The sequence below is a fragment of the Agelaius phoeniceus genome, chromosome 16, assembly GCF_051311805.1.
Source record: "Agelaius phoeniceus isolate bAgePho1 chromosome 16, bAgePho1.hap1, whole genome shotgun sequence".
Classification (NCBI taxonomy): Eukaryota; Metazoa; Chordata; class Aves; order Passeriformes; family Icteridae; genus Agelaius; species Agelaius phoeniceus.
In genome coordinates, this window is record NC_135280.1 from 10022677 (window position 1) to 10039675 (window position 16999).

The following is a 16999-nucleotide window of genomic DNA, read 5'->3' on the forward strand; positions in this document are numbered from 1 at the left end:
GTGAAATCTTTCCTGCTGCGGGGTGGGGCTGCTGGGGAATAGCTGCCGGGGGGTCGGGGATTACCCAGGGGCTGATCCCGGCCAGGGGCCCGGTACCGGTGCCGATGCCGAGAGCAGGAGGCGAGCACATCGCTCCCCGTCCCTCTTTGCCCGGTGCCGCGGGCTGTGCGCCTGCTCGGGCGGGCGGACGTGGCGGCGGCGGGTTGGCGGGCGGAGCGGCCGCCCCGCCCGGCCCGGCGCGCCTCACGGGCGGGCGGTGGGAGACGTGTGCGAGCGGGAGCGGCCCGGGGCCCGCGGCCCTGCCCCCCTCGGCCGGGCCATGTCGGTGTGCGGCGGCCCCGGCGACGCGGCGGCTCCGCGACTGCGGCCCCGCGCCGCCCTGATGGCGCGGCGGCCCGAGCTGCTGTGCGGCGCGGCCATCGTGCTGGGCTGCGCCTTCCTCATCGCCCTCAAAGTCACCTGCAGGTACTGGCGGGGGAGCGGGTGGACCCGGGGCTCGGCCGGGGGGGGGAGCAGCCGCCGGTCCGTCGCCGTTCCCAGAGGCGGTGCCCCTCCGGGGCCTGGGGCAGAGCGGCCGGCGGGGCCTGGAGGGCCGGGGTCGCCCAGCGGCGCCGTGTACCCGCTGCGGCCGGGCCGCTTCGGGCACGGGCATCCCCGGGCTGGGGGACGGATCCTCCTCCCGGGCCGCACCACATGCGGTCACCAGGGCAAGTGCGACCGGTCGCGTGTCGGGGGACGCCGTGTCTCCCTCAGCGGGATGGCAGCGGGGCGGGCAGGGGCGATAAGAACGTGAGTGGGGAGGGAGCGGAGTGTTTTAGGGTGACACGCGGGTGTCGTGCTGTGGCGGCAGATTCGTGGGGCACCCACTTCTGAGGACAGTATCAAGGTATGCAGGGCGGTGTCTGAGGGTGTACCAGGCTCTCTGCTCGGTGGGGCTCAGGAATGTGACAGGAGGCAATGGGCAGGAACTGATGCCCAGGAAATTCCACCTGAACATGAAGAAGAACTTGTTCCGTTACTGACCGGGCCCTGGGACAGATTGTACAGTGAACCTGTGGAGTCTCCCTCTCTGGAGATACTCCGGAACCATTTGGACGTAATCCTCTGCCATGTGCTCTGGAATGACCCTGCCTGAGCGGGGAGGTGGAACCAAAGGACCTACTGTGGTCTCTTCCAGCCTGACCCGTGCTGTGGCCCTGGGACAGGCACGTTGTTGAGATGGAGCTGCTTTTGCTCATCTCCGGAGGTACCTGGGACCTCGCGCTGCCGCCGAGCGGCCGAGGGGGCTCTGGGCTGCAGCCCTGCCCTCAGCATCGGCCGGGCCAAACGAGTCTGCCCTGGCTCAGGTATTGATGTCTCATCATCCCTTTGCCTGCACCTGCTTCGGACACGAAGATGTTTCGTGGTTTCCCTCCCAGTCTGGTGGTGCTGCTCTTGGGAGCTAGAACTTCCTTCTTTGCCAAGGGCTCTGCAGTTCCTGTTTGCCCGGAGCTGGTGGACGTGGCGCCAGGGCATGTTTGTACTGGAGGGCGGGGAGCAGCGGCAATGAGCGGTGGGCACAGGCTCGGTTCTGGAGCCTAAACCAGGCTCTAAATCTTCTGGATGAGTTTTAGGTCATGGTGACTGTTACATGCTCCAGGTCATACTATATTAAGAACATCTACTGCACTTGGGGTTTAATTTTGAGATTAGGAGAAGGCTATGAGGTGCTGATTATGTCCCTGTTCCCCAGCATCTGACAAATTTTGTTCCACAAAACACTTGATTCACAGGTAATGCATCTGAAAAAGGCTAAGGCTTTCTTTGCTTACCTGTCCACAAAGGGTGTATTACTTGAATCAGAGTGAATTATAAGTCTGTGAATGAGTGCCTCAGAGTAGCTGTGCCTCCGTTCCAGGAGGCTGTATTTCACAGTGACCAGATAATGTAGATGAAATTGTAAAGCTCTTGCCATATTTCAGAATGTGTGGTGAAGGATTTCTGAACATAATCACCTCCCTGGTGTTACATTACTAAGAAAATAATACTTTTTTTTGTACTTACAATGATGCTTCCTGCTCTCCTGTATTCAAAACCTGCATATTCCTTTCATTTTACTGCTAGCTGTGTTTGAAAGCTCTCCAATGGAATGTGATTGGAATGTGGTTCTCACTACTCAGTAATCTAGAAGTTTGATTAAAGAGGTTCAGCTTTTCAGATTGTGGTTAAATAGACTAATATCAGTTAGGTATTCCCTGTTTGGTTGCTGTCAGAAATATAGAAAATGAAGGTGTAAACGTTCCTTGTGAAGTTCGGAGCATGGTTAATTGCACATGTTAACTATAAATACAGGACATCGTTTCTCACCACATGTCAGTATGATTTACGAGCAAGACACAGAACTAGGGCATAGGTCCTACCACTACTCTTGCAAAATATAACTTTTGATATCAATGGATAAAAAGTACAGAAAGGGAAAATTCCTGTACTGCAAGGCAGTCCATTAGTGGGATTTGATGTCTTGTGAGTTTAGAGTGACTCAAGGAATAGCCAAATGAGACCTGACCTAGCATGTGTTGGTATGAAAGCTGTGGTCTAGAACCTGAATTATTTCTGGCACTATGCAAATGTCTTTAAAACAAGCCCACTCTCAGGATTGTGCAGTCAAAGGGGCTGCTGGTCCTGTTGGCACTTGAATATGCTTCCCTTTATTACCAGGGTGTTATCACATAGAAAGTTTAAGCTTTTGTAGGCTCTGGCAGCAGCTAAGTAACACAATCAGAGTTTTAATAAACAGTTTGTGCTTAGTATGTTTGTGTAATTGTTTCTTATGTAATCCTCAGTTTATATGTGTGTAAATTTTAGGGGTTCTCTTAGGGCAATTAGTCGAGGTATTCTGTTGTATGTTTGGTATTGCAGAGGAAGACACTACTTCGCAAATCTCCTTAAGCAGCTGTTAGCTATTGGTTTGTTATGTTTTGGGTTTTAATAGTTACTGGAGTTTTTGTCATATTTGAAGGTAGTCATGTATTTTCTGACTCACTCATGTCACGGGACTTCTGCTGATGTGTTCTACCCATTCTTAAAATTTGGACCCAATTTATTATCTAATTTTTAAGTCTTACGCTGTAATTCTTGAACCAATCATCCTCTTTCTGTTTAATTCAGTAGAGGAAGCAGAGATTTTTAACATATTGAGGTTGTCTGTTTTCATTAAAGTAGATGGAGAGGAGAAATTCTAGCTGCTGTCTCTGAAGAAGTGTTGTGCTTTCAGCAGCTGATCAGCCTGCGTGTGCCAGAGCTCACGCTGGAGCTGTGTCCTGTCCAGCTGGCAGGCAGAAATCACGGGAAGGAGCTGCAGTTTGGATAAGCATGGGGTGCAGGAATGGCAGGGAACCAGAGGTGCTGGTTGTGAGGTGACTGAAGAACGTGAGGGTTGGGAAGGAGGTGCTGAGATGGTGGCTGGGGGAGAAGGGAAGGAACAGTCCATAGAAGAAAGCAGATTTTTGATAATCTGTGTAAAAACATAATATTGTGACTGGATAAATTAATGAATTATAAACAGGAGGAACCATTTAAAATTTTCAAAATTCTGATTTTGAAGATTTGATTTTGAGGCAATTTTATATACAAATTAAGAATTTTTATAACTTGTGATATATACTGAGGGCAATTCTAAAATGTTAAAGTTTAAGTGAGTAGCCTGGAAATGAGAGACAAGCTACAATACAGTTTTTTGCTGTGTTATAAAGACAAAGGTACTTCTTAAAAGCTAGGTAGATTGTAAAGTTTGAAAGTGTGGCAGAGTTTTTAGGAGGTTGCTTAATATATGAGTTTGATAGTGTTCAGGGCTCAATAATTTTATCACAATTAATAAAATTTTAACCTGACATGGATTAAATATCAGATAATAAGATAATAAAATTTTTGTATTAGCTTTTTATTGCAAAAAAGTAAAAGAAATGCACACAAAGTAAAGAAATACACAGTCTTTCCTAAAACTTCCAGTCCTCTTATGAACTATGGCAAAATTGAGCATGACAGTGTTGTCCAGTTTTCATTCTGGCTTACTTTAGTGTAAATATAGCTAGGGAAAAATTTTAAAATGAAGACTATCTAAAAAGAGAGTATGACCATTCACTTGCATTTCAGGCAGATTATACCATGGCAACTTCTGAACACCTGGGAAGTCCCAAATTCTGGATTGTTTGATTGCTGATTGGATAGAAAGGGTTTCTTGAGTATTTGGTTTATTTCTTCGTATTACTTACTGGCCAATCTAATTTCTCTTAAAAAATCTTCATCTGTCATAATCTCTTTAAATTTAGACTATTTATTGATACTGTTCTTACATTGATGTGCCCTGAGCAGTTTGCAGTCCCTGCTCTGATCACTAAAATAAACTAGTGCACATTTATGTATCTTTTCCTAGTACAATCCAAAACAAAGGGAGTATAGAATACTGTAAAACAAAGCATAAGGGAGGATAATAGGCTCTGCTTAGATAAAGAACACATCACAAAACTTTATGACCAGTATGTCTTTTCTTATCAGGCTGCTGTTACCTAAAGTACAAGTGTTAAAAGAGGATGAGGCCAGGGAAGAAATCAAAAGAAATCACTGAAAATCTTCCTGGTAATTTTATGCTCTACAGCATCCAGTCATAAGAGTGTGACCTAACATTCCCATAAGCACAGTGCATGGTATCAGAGTGTGACTTTCTGAAGCTTGTGAAGGGTGATCTTTAGATTTTTATAGTATTTCATGAAACTAACTCAGATAACATAAATTGTAGTCATTCTGCATCAATTTTGTCATTGTGTGACTTTTGCTAAGGATAAAACTTAGGGCTTTGGGCACCCTTTTTTAACTGCTGCTGTACAGTCTCAATAACCACTCTTAATTTTCTTTCTGCAGCCGTGCAAAAGATGTAACAATGCCAGCAAAGCTTCCAGTGAATTTTTTCTCCACGAGATCTGCAGTGATTGATCTTTTCCGGGGGCAGCTGGACTATGCGGATCAGCTGCGCCAGGACTCGGAAATTGTGCTGTATTTCTTCTACGCGCCGTGGTGCGGGCAGTCCATCGCAGCCAGAGGAGAAATAGAGCATGTGGCCAGCAGATTGTCAGACCAGGTAACTCCACAGAAAACACCAATCTTAAACACCACCTGGTGGCTTTTCAGTGTCCAAGCTGATCCTGATTTCTGTCTTTTCATGAGAAACAGTAGGACTTGAACGCTCACATTTTAGGGAAACTCATCGGTCACCTTAAATTTAATGTAGCATACAGAGTGGTAGAATAAATGGAGACAGCTTGTGGTTCCTGCTCAGTTGTCTGTTATTTCTGCTATTAAGTGGGGAAGCCTACAACTTTCTTGTTGTAAAGTGTTTTCAGATTTGTTCACCTGCCTTCAGACAGAAATTCCCTGGAGTTTGCTTCCAGTTCTGGGATCCTTGGAGACACTGGTAATCATATAAATATTGTGCACCATAGCAGTGCTTTCAAACAGTTGAGTGCCTGTGAATATTTCACAGGTACAGCTGTCCTAAACCTCCACTTGTTGAGCTCCACTCTGCAGAAAAAGTAATTAATGTGGGTTATGATTAAATTAATAAATTTGGAGGATTTAGATTAAGAGGCATAAAAGCTAGAAAGAACAGTGACCAAAAGGATTGCTGTCACAAAATGACAAAAAGAATAAAAAAAAAAGTCTGTCTGTGACAGATATGGAATACTGAGTTGAAAAAACCCTGAAAATATCAGATGAAATGGATTGGAAAAAGTACATCAAGTACATCTTGGATAAAGTAGGTCACAGAAATGTACTTTGTTAGCTGTGAATTTTTACCTGCTTTGCAGGTGCTGTTTGTGGCTGTAAATTGCTGGTGGAACCAGGGGAAATGCAGGAAGCAGAAGCATTTCTTTTATTTTCCTGTGATACACTTGTACCATCAGAGGTAAGATTTCATATGTACAGTCTAGGTTTTTGATTGTTCTTTTGGGAAACAGAGGTATCATATAAAGTGCTGCATTTTGAAGATGTTACATTTCTGGCTTCAGTAAATAGTTTTTGGGTAGATTCTAGGTGAGCTCATCCTGTATGCTTCTCAAGTGCCAGGTAGGGCTGTAACTGTCAGTTAAATGACATGCTGGCAATTCTTCATCCTTATGGAAATTTTGGATTGCCTGTGCATCTCCTGGAACTTCTGCCTCCAATGAAAAGAATTCACTGTTACTTATTAATTTCAGATGTCTGCTTGCTCTCTGGATGGATTATAACAACTGGTCCTAATTTATGACAGCATTAAAGAATGTACCTAAGGGTTGTTGAAGTTAGTGGAAGTGCATATTTAAATTGCACTACATAGTGAAGACCTTGTTCTAATTTTGAATTTTGCACTCACTTTTTTATCCCCCAGAAGATAAGATATCATTGTATAAAATTTTATATACCCTCGCTTTTATTTTTTAGTATGTGTATGTATTATCTGGTTTTTTTTTCTCTGTGTGGAGCAGAAGGTAAGGAAACACAGTTTCTAAAACTACATAAAAGTATTTATCCCTTGTATTTTACTTTTTATTTTATTAGTCTTGAACTGCAGCTCTCTTTCATTGCAGAGGCTGATTTTGTTTTTTGGGGGGAATTTATGCATTGAGGAGGAGCAGTCCTGGTCTTTGTTAGCTGAACGTGTAATAGACACGAGACACTGGCATAACTCAAGCTGTAATAAAAGAACCCTACAATCCCACTTGGATGTACTTTGACTGAAACTTACTTGACCTTGAAATTATGACACAGTAGATGGATGCACTTGCTATCATCAGTAACCTTTAACAGAGCTGTAACAAGATGAGGTGTAAATCCCTATTGATACTTGATAGAATCCTGAAGGGCAGTGCACCCCTCATGCCTCAGATACTAAACCTCACATGTGGTGCCCTGGGCATGTGACATGCTGAGCACTGAGTCACATTGCTGTGAGCACAAAGGTTTGTAATAAACTGATGTAGGATGTAGAATGATCTAGTGGGCTCTAGGAGACCATTTTGAAGCTCCTCAATACAGGTATGTCAGTGTGAGTTGGGTATTTTCCAGTGTATTTGTATGTACAAGCTATATTAGAAATGCATCCCATTAAATTCTTCAGTGGAAATGGACTAATTCTTTATGCTCTTTGTGTTTGATTTCATGTGGGACAGTAATGCTTTGTCCAATCCATTTATAATTAGGAGGAGAACCTCTGGAATTCACAGCTGCAAGCTCCAGCCCACCTTATGTGTTAGCACTAACGTTGTGTGAGCTGTTTTATCATATGGCTGGGGGGGAAACTGGAGCTTTGCTGAGTCTGTTCATCAGCAGTGCAACTGAATTTGTCCCTGCTTTACTGATTGCTGCTCATAAAAGCCTGTGTAAAAATATTGCACCTTTCAGACTGATACTGTTTGAGACACTGAAAAAACAAGGGGAAATAGTGATGTTTCTCAGATCTGTAGTTTTAAGTCTCATGTGTTTACTTCAGAAAAAGTGGAAAGATATATATATACATATATATGGTCATGTAATTTATATCTGAGTTTTACCAAGTTCTTTAATGGGACTCAGAAGTGGTCTCCATCCCTCCAAGCTCACCAACACTCTGCCCCTTCCACAGATACTCTGGAGCTTCCCTCTGGTAACACAACTCCCTCACCACTTACAGCAGCCACTGGTAAAACAGAGAGCAATTCCTAGAGGCTGAGCATGCTGTCTGTATAACTCCTATCTGCCACCCCCAGGAGGGACTCTCTACTGTTCATTTAAGTCTTAATGTTCTATTATTTTTTTTGGTACTAGTTTTGGACCAATTGAATACAAAGGCCCTATGAGTGCTGTTTATATTGAAAAGTTTGTTCGCCGGGTGATGACACCACTACTCTACATCTCGTCTCGATCAAAATTACTAGATTTCCTCTCAAATTATGAGGTACTTGTCTCTCTTCTCTAGCTTTACCACTGTGGTTCAGAAAGAGTTTGACTTGTTTAAGGATTACATTTGATCTGCTCCAAAGTAATAGTTTATTTTCAGGATCCTGAAATCAGTGCCCTATAAATTTGTTAAAATCATTAAAATATGAAATGACAAATTCATAATGTTGATTCCCTGTATAGTTACTATTATGATCTAGTGATGCTCTTAATTTACATTACTTTAGTATGTAAAGACAACAAAATTGTTATCTCACCAAACTGTTACATACAAACAAGAAAGAAGGGAGAAATCTTCTCACAAAAATCTTCCAGTCTAAGTTAGCACAGCATTTGAGGAATATATAATCATTAATTTTTAAAGAACAGTAAGCTTTTCTAGTAGGATAAATCTTTTAACTGAGAACAAATATGAAACCAGTTGAAGCAAGGGCTCCTAATCATTTTGTATGTGGTAACTTGATGATTTTAATCCACTGGTACATGTTGTTTTATTCATTTTTGTCTCTTGTGTTCAGGGGTGACGAGATTGGTAGCAATACTGGTGGAATAATAACTTCCAGTCAGACAAAATATGCTTACAACAGAGCCATTTAAAATCCCTTTATAACTGTTGATTCTTGCAGTGCAGAGTGCAGAAATACCATAATCTTACTAAAGCCCAAGCTGTGAGAGCAGTGGGGAAAAGCTGATCAACAAATGAGTGCTGTGGCAGTGGGCAGAGCATGGGAGGGACCCTGCATGGCTGGGGCTGGAGCAGGTCCTGTGTGAGTGCTGCTCACTGCAGTGCCTGCTTGGCTGCAGGACGGAGCATGGCCTGTGCTGTGCAGTGGCAGTGCCACAGCCCAGGGGACACACACTGGAGTTCCCCTGGCTGGGGGCTGTGCTGTTCATGCCAGGAACTGCCACTGGCTTTGGTTCTCCAGTGTTTTAAGGGGGGACTAAGTTGGGAGTAGTGAGTTGTAGCCTGTCTCTGGTGCTGGTGCTTTCTGTGATCATGAGCAATTCTGTTGTCCTTCCATTGCTTCAGTTTTGCTATTCTAAAATTCTAAAACATTTCTTTGCCTCTTACAGAGATTTGAAGAAAGCCATGCTTGGTTTTTGGTTTGTGCTATGTTATTTCTTGGTAGATTGCAGAAGGTTACCAATGAGCATATTGACATTAAGCTTAAATTTGCTTTGCAGTTAGAGGTGCACTTCCACTGTACAAAGACTAAGATAAAAGACAAATTTAGGAGCAACAAAGATATTTTTAAGTACTGCTTAGCAGTTGAACAGATATTTTTTGTTTCTGCATTCAGATTTTCCCCCCTTCCTGTGCTTGAAATTCCAAGTGCTGACTTGCTGTTTATGCTCAGCATTTGTTGGTTCTTTATTTTTTTTCTGAAATGGCCCAAGAGCAGAGGCTGTTTCTGTTCATGTTGCCCCACAGTCATTCCTGCCTGACGTTCTGTCCCAGACCGTGGCTCGTGGTGCTCAATGTCTTTCTTGCCTCTGTAAAGTTATGCAAGAGGGAAAGGAGGGGATACAAAAGTAACAGATACAGATAAGATGAAAGAAACGTAATTGTTTATGAAGATGGATGCAGAGAAAACCATAGACACAAAGGAAAAGTTAGTTTTAAACTGGAAATAAACAGGTTGTTTCATCACTTCAGTCAGAAATGAGAAGAACATTTTACAATGTTTTCCCTGCGAGTTTAGCAATTGATACCTCTTGTAGGCTAAGATACAATCCAGGGGTTAGTCCTGTGTTTAAGAAGTGAGAAAGTTTGGGGAATAGATTATGGGTGATTGGGACATGCATGGCACAAACGAATTGCTATTTTGAGACCCTTGGCTAGTGTCTTCCTTTGACTTTTAATCTTCTCTGTATAAAAAATAATTTTATCCGAAGGGAAAGGACAGAAGACTGTCAAGGATTGCTGTTGGGCACTTTAGCAACTCTCTGCTGGTGGATCGTGTTTTTATGATTTCACTGAAAAGCTAATTAATTTCAAGCTCAAAATAATTTGCAAGATTTGTCATCATCACTATCTAATTTTTAGTCCTGTGTTCTGATAGCAAAGGGATTCTGCAGACTAGAGGAGTTACTGATGAACAGAATCCAGTTAAATGTAAGAACCGGTGGTGTTCGTTACTCGGTCTTTGGTCGCTTCCTCGACCTAATCACGACTGTCGTGACATGCCAGGTGCTCTCACTAGAGGGCGCTCAATCCCCGTGAAAAAAAACCTGGTTGAGGACTCAAAAGTTGAGCTCCTGCATTCTCTGATACTATTGAAGGTTGGTTTCTCTGGGGCTGTGGAATGACACTAGTGTAAAACTAGACATGGATAAGAATTCATTTTTGAGAGCAAGGAAAATGTGCCATTTGGAAAGCAGTTAAAATCTTGAGCAGGAAGATGTGCAGTTTCTGCCATAACTCAAGGTACCTGTGAGTACCTGGAATCAAATTTCTTTTGTTTTCTTAACTGCAGAGATGTAACAGTTTCATTTTAATCCAAACTGGCAGGTCTCATTCCTCATCTGACTGCCCCAGCTGCTAGAAATGGCCTCAGCCTCCTGAGGCACAGAGCAGGAAACAGGAAGCCACTGTAGTTAGACAAAAAACTTCACTCATTTATGAATATCAAATGTGCTCAGGGGATTCATAATTTTCTGGCTTCAGGAGCAGTAGGAGAGGAGTTGGTCTCTCTGGGAGGTGGCTGCTGTGTCTCTTAATGTGATGTCAGCTTTCTGCTTTGCTCTCTTTGTGTAGGAATGCTTCCTGAGCAGCAGCAGCTGGCTAGATCTGACACAGAGAGAGATTCAGCTGGCTTTTATGTGGTGCCAGTGTTAAATGATGGTGTGAAAATTTGCTTTCAGGTCTGGGTACACAATGATTTTAACATCATTGGAAAATGATGTTAAATGTAAATTTAATTAATCTCAGTCAACAGTTTCTTTGCTAAAGTGCTTATGGAAATACTGAACTGCCTGAGTATCAGTACCCATCCTGGCTGGCTATCTTTGGCTGCTGAAAAACATTAATTTCTAAGTGTTTTTTGTCTTTTCTACTTTCCTAATCTGGAAAAGGGCCTTCCATGTTATTTCTTATCACCTTAGTTTCTTCAAGAGTGGTTGGTAACTTCTCCTAGACTTAGGGAATTACAGCATGCTGCATGGAGTCATCTACATGCTTGCTTATTCCTTCTAGAAGTTGTGATAGGTTTGAGGCATGGTTCAGTAATAACACTGCTAGCTTTTCTTCAATAGAAATTACTCATCTGAAAATCTCTGTTCATTCTTAAAGTTTCCATGAGCTTGCTGTTTGGTAATTGTTGAGATGCTTGGTAAGTCTGTTACTTGATTTAACTGTATCCTACCTCACTTTCCATTCCTTGGTGTAGGGACCAAGCAAGAAATAGGCTTCCCTACAATTGTATTTTGTATTTCCATATATGAGTTTCATTACGAGGTAGCACTAAGAACTCTTCACTAAAGGACATCCTCAGGTTTGCTCCAAAGCTTTTCCTACAGACACTTGGTTTGAGACAGGGACAGAAAATCATTTCCTGGAAGGAAAAGCTGCAGCCAGCTCCGCTCTAGCAGTGCCCATGCTCCTAATGCTCCTAAGCACCCCCATGTCACATTCAGTGTTTATTCCTCTGGCTGAGACAGCAGCAGCAGCTTCAGCTGATGGCTCCTGAGTGCTCACATGAAGGTGGGTACCCAGAACTGTGCCCCAGTGGGAGCAGCTGCTCCTCAGTAACACTTTGGGTGTAGATTCCTCCTGAACTGTTTGCAAGCAGCTGTTCCTGAGTTTTGGAGGCTCTTACGTGAAAGAAGGTGGGAGTTGTTGCTGTACAGCTCTTCCAGCTCTTCTTGGCCTGCTTGTATTCCAAACCAAGAGCTTCTTGTTCACATTGAGGTATCTCTTCTGTGAGATTTGAACCTCACTTGTACAGAGCAAGAATTGTTATTAGTTGCAATACCTGGAAGCATTCAGTCTTGTTAAAAACTTCATTCTTACAGGCAGGAAAACTTTCTTGGTACTTGAGAAGAAATACAGTAATTCAGTCCCTTTACTCCTGTGAATAATTGCACCCAGTAACAGGACAAAAGCTTTAACTGGTCTGGGATGATGATTAAAAGGACTTTATTGAACCAGATTACTGATTAGGCATAGAGCATTAGTAAATACTAGTATATATAGTAGTGTATAGTAGCATATATTCTTCAACTACAATTTTTTTTTTAATTGAAAAAACACTTTACAAAAATTATCTTTTGGGAAACATTATTCACAATCTGGAAATCTTAAGCTTCTGTTAGTGTAAAGCAGAACTGGCTCTGATTCAGAATGTTACCTTTTAAATAACATTATAAATACTGCATCTGACTTCTGGCTTCTTGCCATATTTTACTGTCACTTTTGACTTTCCTTTCATTCACTGTTTGGTGTCCTAAATTCACTTGGTACAGGATTAGTATTCAAAAATTGTCCTAGGAAATGGGAAGCTAAATTATTGATTATCTTATCTGGCTCCTTATTTTTGTTCAGTTGAATGCTTTCAAAGTCTTTTAGAAGGGATTGTTTCTTTTTACTGTCTTAGTTTGGAACTAAGAGAAAAAGATGATCATTAATTACTAATGTGTATGTTGTTTAAAAAACAACAGTAAGTGCTATTATTTTGCTGTGTTTTTTCGCTACTATTTTATTTCTGGTTTTATTTTCTACTTGGTAATTACTGTTGCAGACATTTCCCTAATTGTTTGTAACTCATTTTTGTTATTGATAATTTTTTGGGGTACCTTACAAAGAATCTTTATGAACAAGGGGTTTATGCCTAGCACTCATCCAGGAAAGAGGATTCCTGCCTAAAAAGAGAAGTCATGAGTGGAATGGGCAACGTTGTTATTGGTGAACATCTTCAAGATTGCTGATTGTAGTGAATTAGATCAGTGTGTTAGGCTGATAAGAATAAATGAATTCATATTAATAATAACAAGTAAATGTATGTTCACGTTTTAAAAAGAGATTAAATATTTTATATGTAAAGCTCAAAAAAAAAAAGCAGTCTCTGAAGTAGCAAATGAAAATCCTCATGTGAGGATGTATTTGCCACACAAATGGGTGTCAGGTGGGTGTGGAATCTTCTGTTCCACAGCAGTCCCTGCAGTGCTCTTGCTTTGTGTGTCAAATGCCTTCTGTATGCATTGGTGGAAATGAGGAACAAATAACACCAAATAATTAAATGCCATCACTTACTCTGTCCTGATAGTTTTAAGCCCATTTGAGTGATGAGTCAAAAACATAATTCAATGTAATTTTTAATGTATTATATTTCTAAAAATTTAAAACCAAAGCTTAACTGAAATATTTTTCCAAGTCAGCTTCTCCCAGATTCTTTCCTGAGTTTATTAGGAAGTCATTCACCTGGAAAATCAGTAGGCCTGTTCTGGGATGAGTCTTAAATTTGGAATTGTCTGTCTGGCAATTTGAAGAGCTTTATGGATATGCAGGTGGGATATGGAGTTCTCAAGATTTTTGTGCAGTTGGTCTCTCACTGAATCTTTAGGATATACTGAAAGGATTTACAGTGGCTGTAGCTTAAAGATGGGATAATCACTTACCTTAGCAGGTCAGGTATTGACACACTGAATGTGTGACTTCATGTGTAAACACTAATTATGTACAACATAAACAATTCAAGTGTTACTGCTTAAGCCCTTTTTACTCTGAAAAACTGTATTTGATATTCCAATTCTAACAATCTTTGTGATGCTTATGCTTCTTACCTTGGTGCTGGAACTGGTTCAAAATATAGTTGCATAGCAAATAGTAACTGTTCTTGGTGAACTTCAGCATGGGAAATACCATTAGAGACATAGCATCCATAAAGCCCCTCTCTCTTACATAAGCTTTTGAATGACAGCTTCATTCTTTCAATGAGAACTGATTTCCATTCAGTCTTTTAATATTCAAATTTTTGTTGCAGCATAAAGTGACTGCTCTTCAGTAAACGTTGTTGTCTCTTAGAGTCTGTTGTGTTTACTGTAGTCCCATATATTTATACTTAAAAATAGCTTAATTAACTCTAATTCTTATTGTTTCAGCCTGGAGTTGTGGGATTTTTTGAATTCAATGCTTCACCTCAACCACCTGGTTATTTAACATTCTTCACATCAGCATTACATTCATTAAAGAAAGGTAAAAGCTCCATTTCCATAATTTAAAGTATTTTTTGCAATATTTTGTAACTTAGGAATTAATCCCTTCTGAGTGTTTCTTGGTGTTGATCTAACTGTGGGACTGTCTCATTACAGTCCCACATGACAGTTGAGGATTGCTTACATTAAAAGCTTAGGATGTGATCAGCCTGGTTTACACCAGGAGAGAGTTCCCTCAAACCCCCACGTGTATCCAGGGCCATAATCAGACTGGCACTTGGTCAGAGTGATCCAGGAGTCTTTGTCTTGTGCAGTGTCAGAGGCACTGGCATGGACTGGACTGTGTCAGCCCTTGGAAACTGAATTCAGTGATGGGTGGAGTTACAGAGCTGCTGCAAGGCAGCCTGAGAAGGCCTTTCTCCCCCTTATTTTGCACTGATAATCTAAAATGATTTGACTGTGTTTAAACATGCAAATTTTGTGATGATTGATACCTCATTTTTGGGTCATGAATTTGGGATAGACCCTTTTTAAAGTTAAAAATTAACATGTTTTTTGAATTTTCCTTCCTGTCAGCAAATGAAGGAGATTCATATTTATTTTTTCTTACACATACATATTCATTCTTATCTTTTACTGTGCCACTGATGTGATAAAGAGCCTGTTGTATATTTTGTTCTGTGATTTTCACATTTTTACGTGGTATTAGTTCTTTGCAACATCAAGATAAGCAGTCTGTCTTTATGTGTACATATTTATAAGTGTAGAATATATATTTATAAATTATATATATTTACTGTAAATGTGCATCACTTAATGGTCATGCCTTTCCCTTACGTGAATCATCTTGGCTTTTGAGATGCCATAAACCACAGCAAGGTGCATCTGTGATACCAGATTCTGTATTTCCTAAGCAAATGGAGAATTTGGACAATTGAGGTTACACAGACAGGTCTCTATACCTGGAGTGCAGGTGGGGAACACGTTTGTGCTTCTTGCCATCTTTCTTCTGCCATAATCACCAGTGCTGGCAGTAGCTCTTCACAGATTTCTGTGCCTTTACCCAGCACTGGTGTGTGTTCTGGTTTGAGGGTGGTGGTGCAGGGGAGCTCAGTGTGTGTGATTGTTTCCAAAGATTGCAAACCTTTCAGATTACCTTGGCACGATCCGCTTTGGCGTGGTCACGGATAAGCGCGTGGCAGAGGAGATCTCCCTGGTGCACTCTGGCAGTGTGTATTTGCACAGACATGCCAACACATCTCTTGTGAGTATTGCTGGGTGCTGCAGGGACTCTGATGTGGGACAGGCGTGCTCAGGGATCAGAATTAGAAAATAACTTGAATGAGGATATTGACAAAGATTTTGTGGAGGGATAGTAGGAACAGTGAAAACTTCCATTTTGGCTTAAAGGTATAACATGGCACTGATTAGAAAAATCACATAAATTAAATTGATTTATAATAACTCTTAATCCGTGTGCCCTGCTCTTTGAAAAGTTAAGGCTGAAAATACTAACTTTCAGATTTACTATTTGGCATAGAGACACTACCTACCCACACTGGCACCATGAGTGTAAAACAGGTGCTGTGAGGTGTACTTTATTCAGTTGAGACTATGGAAAACAGGGGTTTGGGTGAAATAGCATAAAATACATAAAAATTACTTTTTTGTGCTAATTACTTAAGATAAACTTGCCTGAATATATTAAATTGATCCTAGAACCTGTGAGCACCTTTTATTATATACTTCTTGCCTTTGCATTCAGGAATGAGAAATACCAGTTTTAAATGCAGCCTTGAGGTTTGAGTCCTAAAAGGCTAATTTAAAATGAGTTAATATGGTGACTGAATAGTGGGAAGAATGTTCTAACTTTACATAAATTAAAATATATGAAAAGTTAGGATTATAAAGATGTAGTAAAAGAAAGAGGAGCTTCCCTGATAGAATCCTTTTTTGCTTGTGGATGTTACTATAATCTGATGAGTATTTGGAAAGCTTTCCCAAAGGGAAAGCTTGTATGAAATGCTGAAGTTTGCTGACACTTACTGCATTTAGAAAGGAAGCTCTAATCACTACAGTAACAACTCATCCCATACTGAAGAATGGCATTTGTTACTAAATCAAGTGAGGACAAAACTGTTTTTTCCCCCTCCAAGATCTATCCAAAAGACATCATGAACTTCACTGCTGAGAACATTTGCAAGTGGGCTCTGGAAAATCGGGAGATGCTCATCCGCTGGCTGAGACCACACGGTGGGAAAAGCCTTCTTCTAAACAATGAGCTGAAGAAAGGACCAGCACTTCTCATATTTATACCTTATAATCCCCTAGCAGAAATTCATCCTCTTTTAGATGAAGTAAGTGAAATTTTTTTTTTTATTTCAAAAATGCTAAAACATGAGAGCTGTGGTCAGGGGTCTGAGGTTAATTGTGACAGATACCTCATTTTAGCTCACTGTTCCAAGTATCTGGTTTTGTTTAGAAGCACTTTTTCAAGCTGTATTATCACAACTCCCTTACACTGGTTTGCATCTCACACAACATGCCTTTGTCTCACTCATCAACTGTTCAGAACAAGCATCTAACTCTTCCTTGACCTCCTGCTTTTTGTGGTGGGTGGAGTGTAAGAGATGCAGATCTTTCCCAGCTAGAACTGAAGAGTTGTATGTTTTGTCCATCCCATTCTATTTCCCCTCTCCTGTTCTTCCAGAGATGCTTGTGCAATGAAGAATGAATTTTTTGTAAAACCAGACAGTGTTATTTGAAATACCCAATCAAACTACTCAGAGCCAATCTGATTTTTATATCCTGTGTGTTCCTCAGTCACCTTCCAATTTTCTCTTCCTCTGAACTGCCTAGGACAGGAGTTTGTGGAGCTGTGCAGAAATGAGATAGGGAA

General features: G+C 41.3%; 1 protein-coding gene across 2 annotated transcripts in view; it reads left to right on the forward strand.

The window, feature by feature from the left end:
* The first annotated feature begins 212 nt into the window (after positions 1-212).
* The window catches only part of TXNDC11 (thioredoxin domain containing 11), a 28107-nt gene continuing 11320 nt past the window's right edge, over positions 213-16999 (forward strand). The window contains exons 1-7 of one of the 2 annotated variants that reach the window (XM_054643893.2): positions 213-465; positions 4897-5113; positions 5841-5938; positions 7816-7945; positions 14047-14140; positions 15252-15364; positions 16257-16457. In XM_054643893.2, coding sequence (XP_054499868.2) covers positions 320-465; positions 4897-5113; positions 5841-5938; positions 7816-7945; positions 14047-14140; positions 15252-15364; positions 16257-16457 — 999 coding nt within the window. In that variant the 5' untranslated portion in view covers positions 213-319. Of the gene's footprint in view, positions 466-4896; positions 5114-5840; positions 5939-7815; positions 7946-14046; positions 14141-15251; positions 15365-16256; positions 16458-16999 lie in introns of those variants that run through there. The other variant, XM_077186654.1, reaches the window with a different exon arrangement.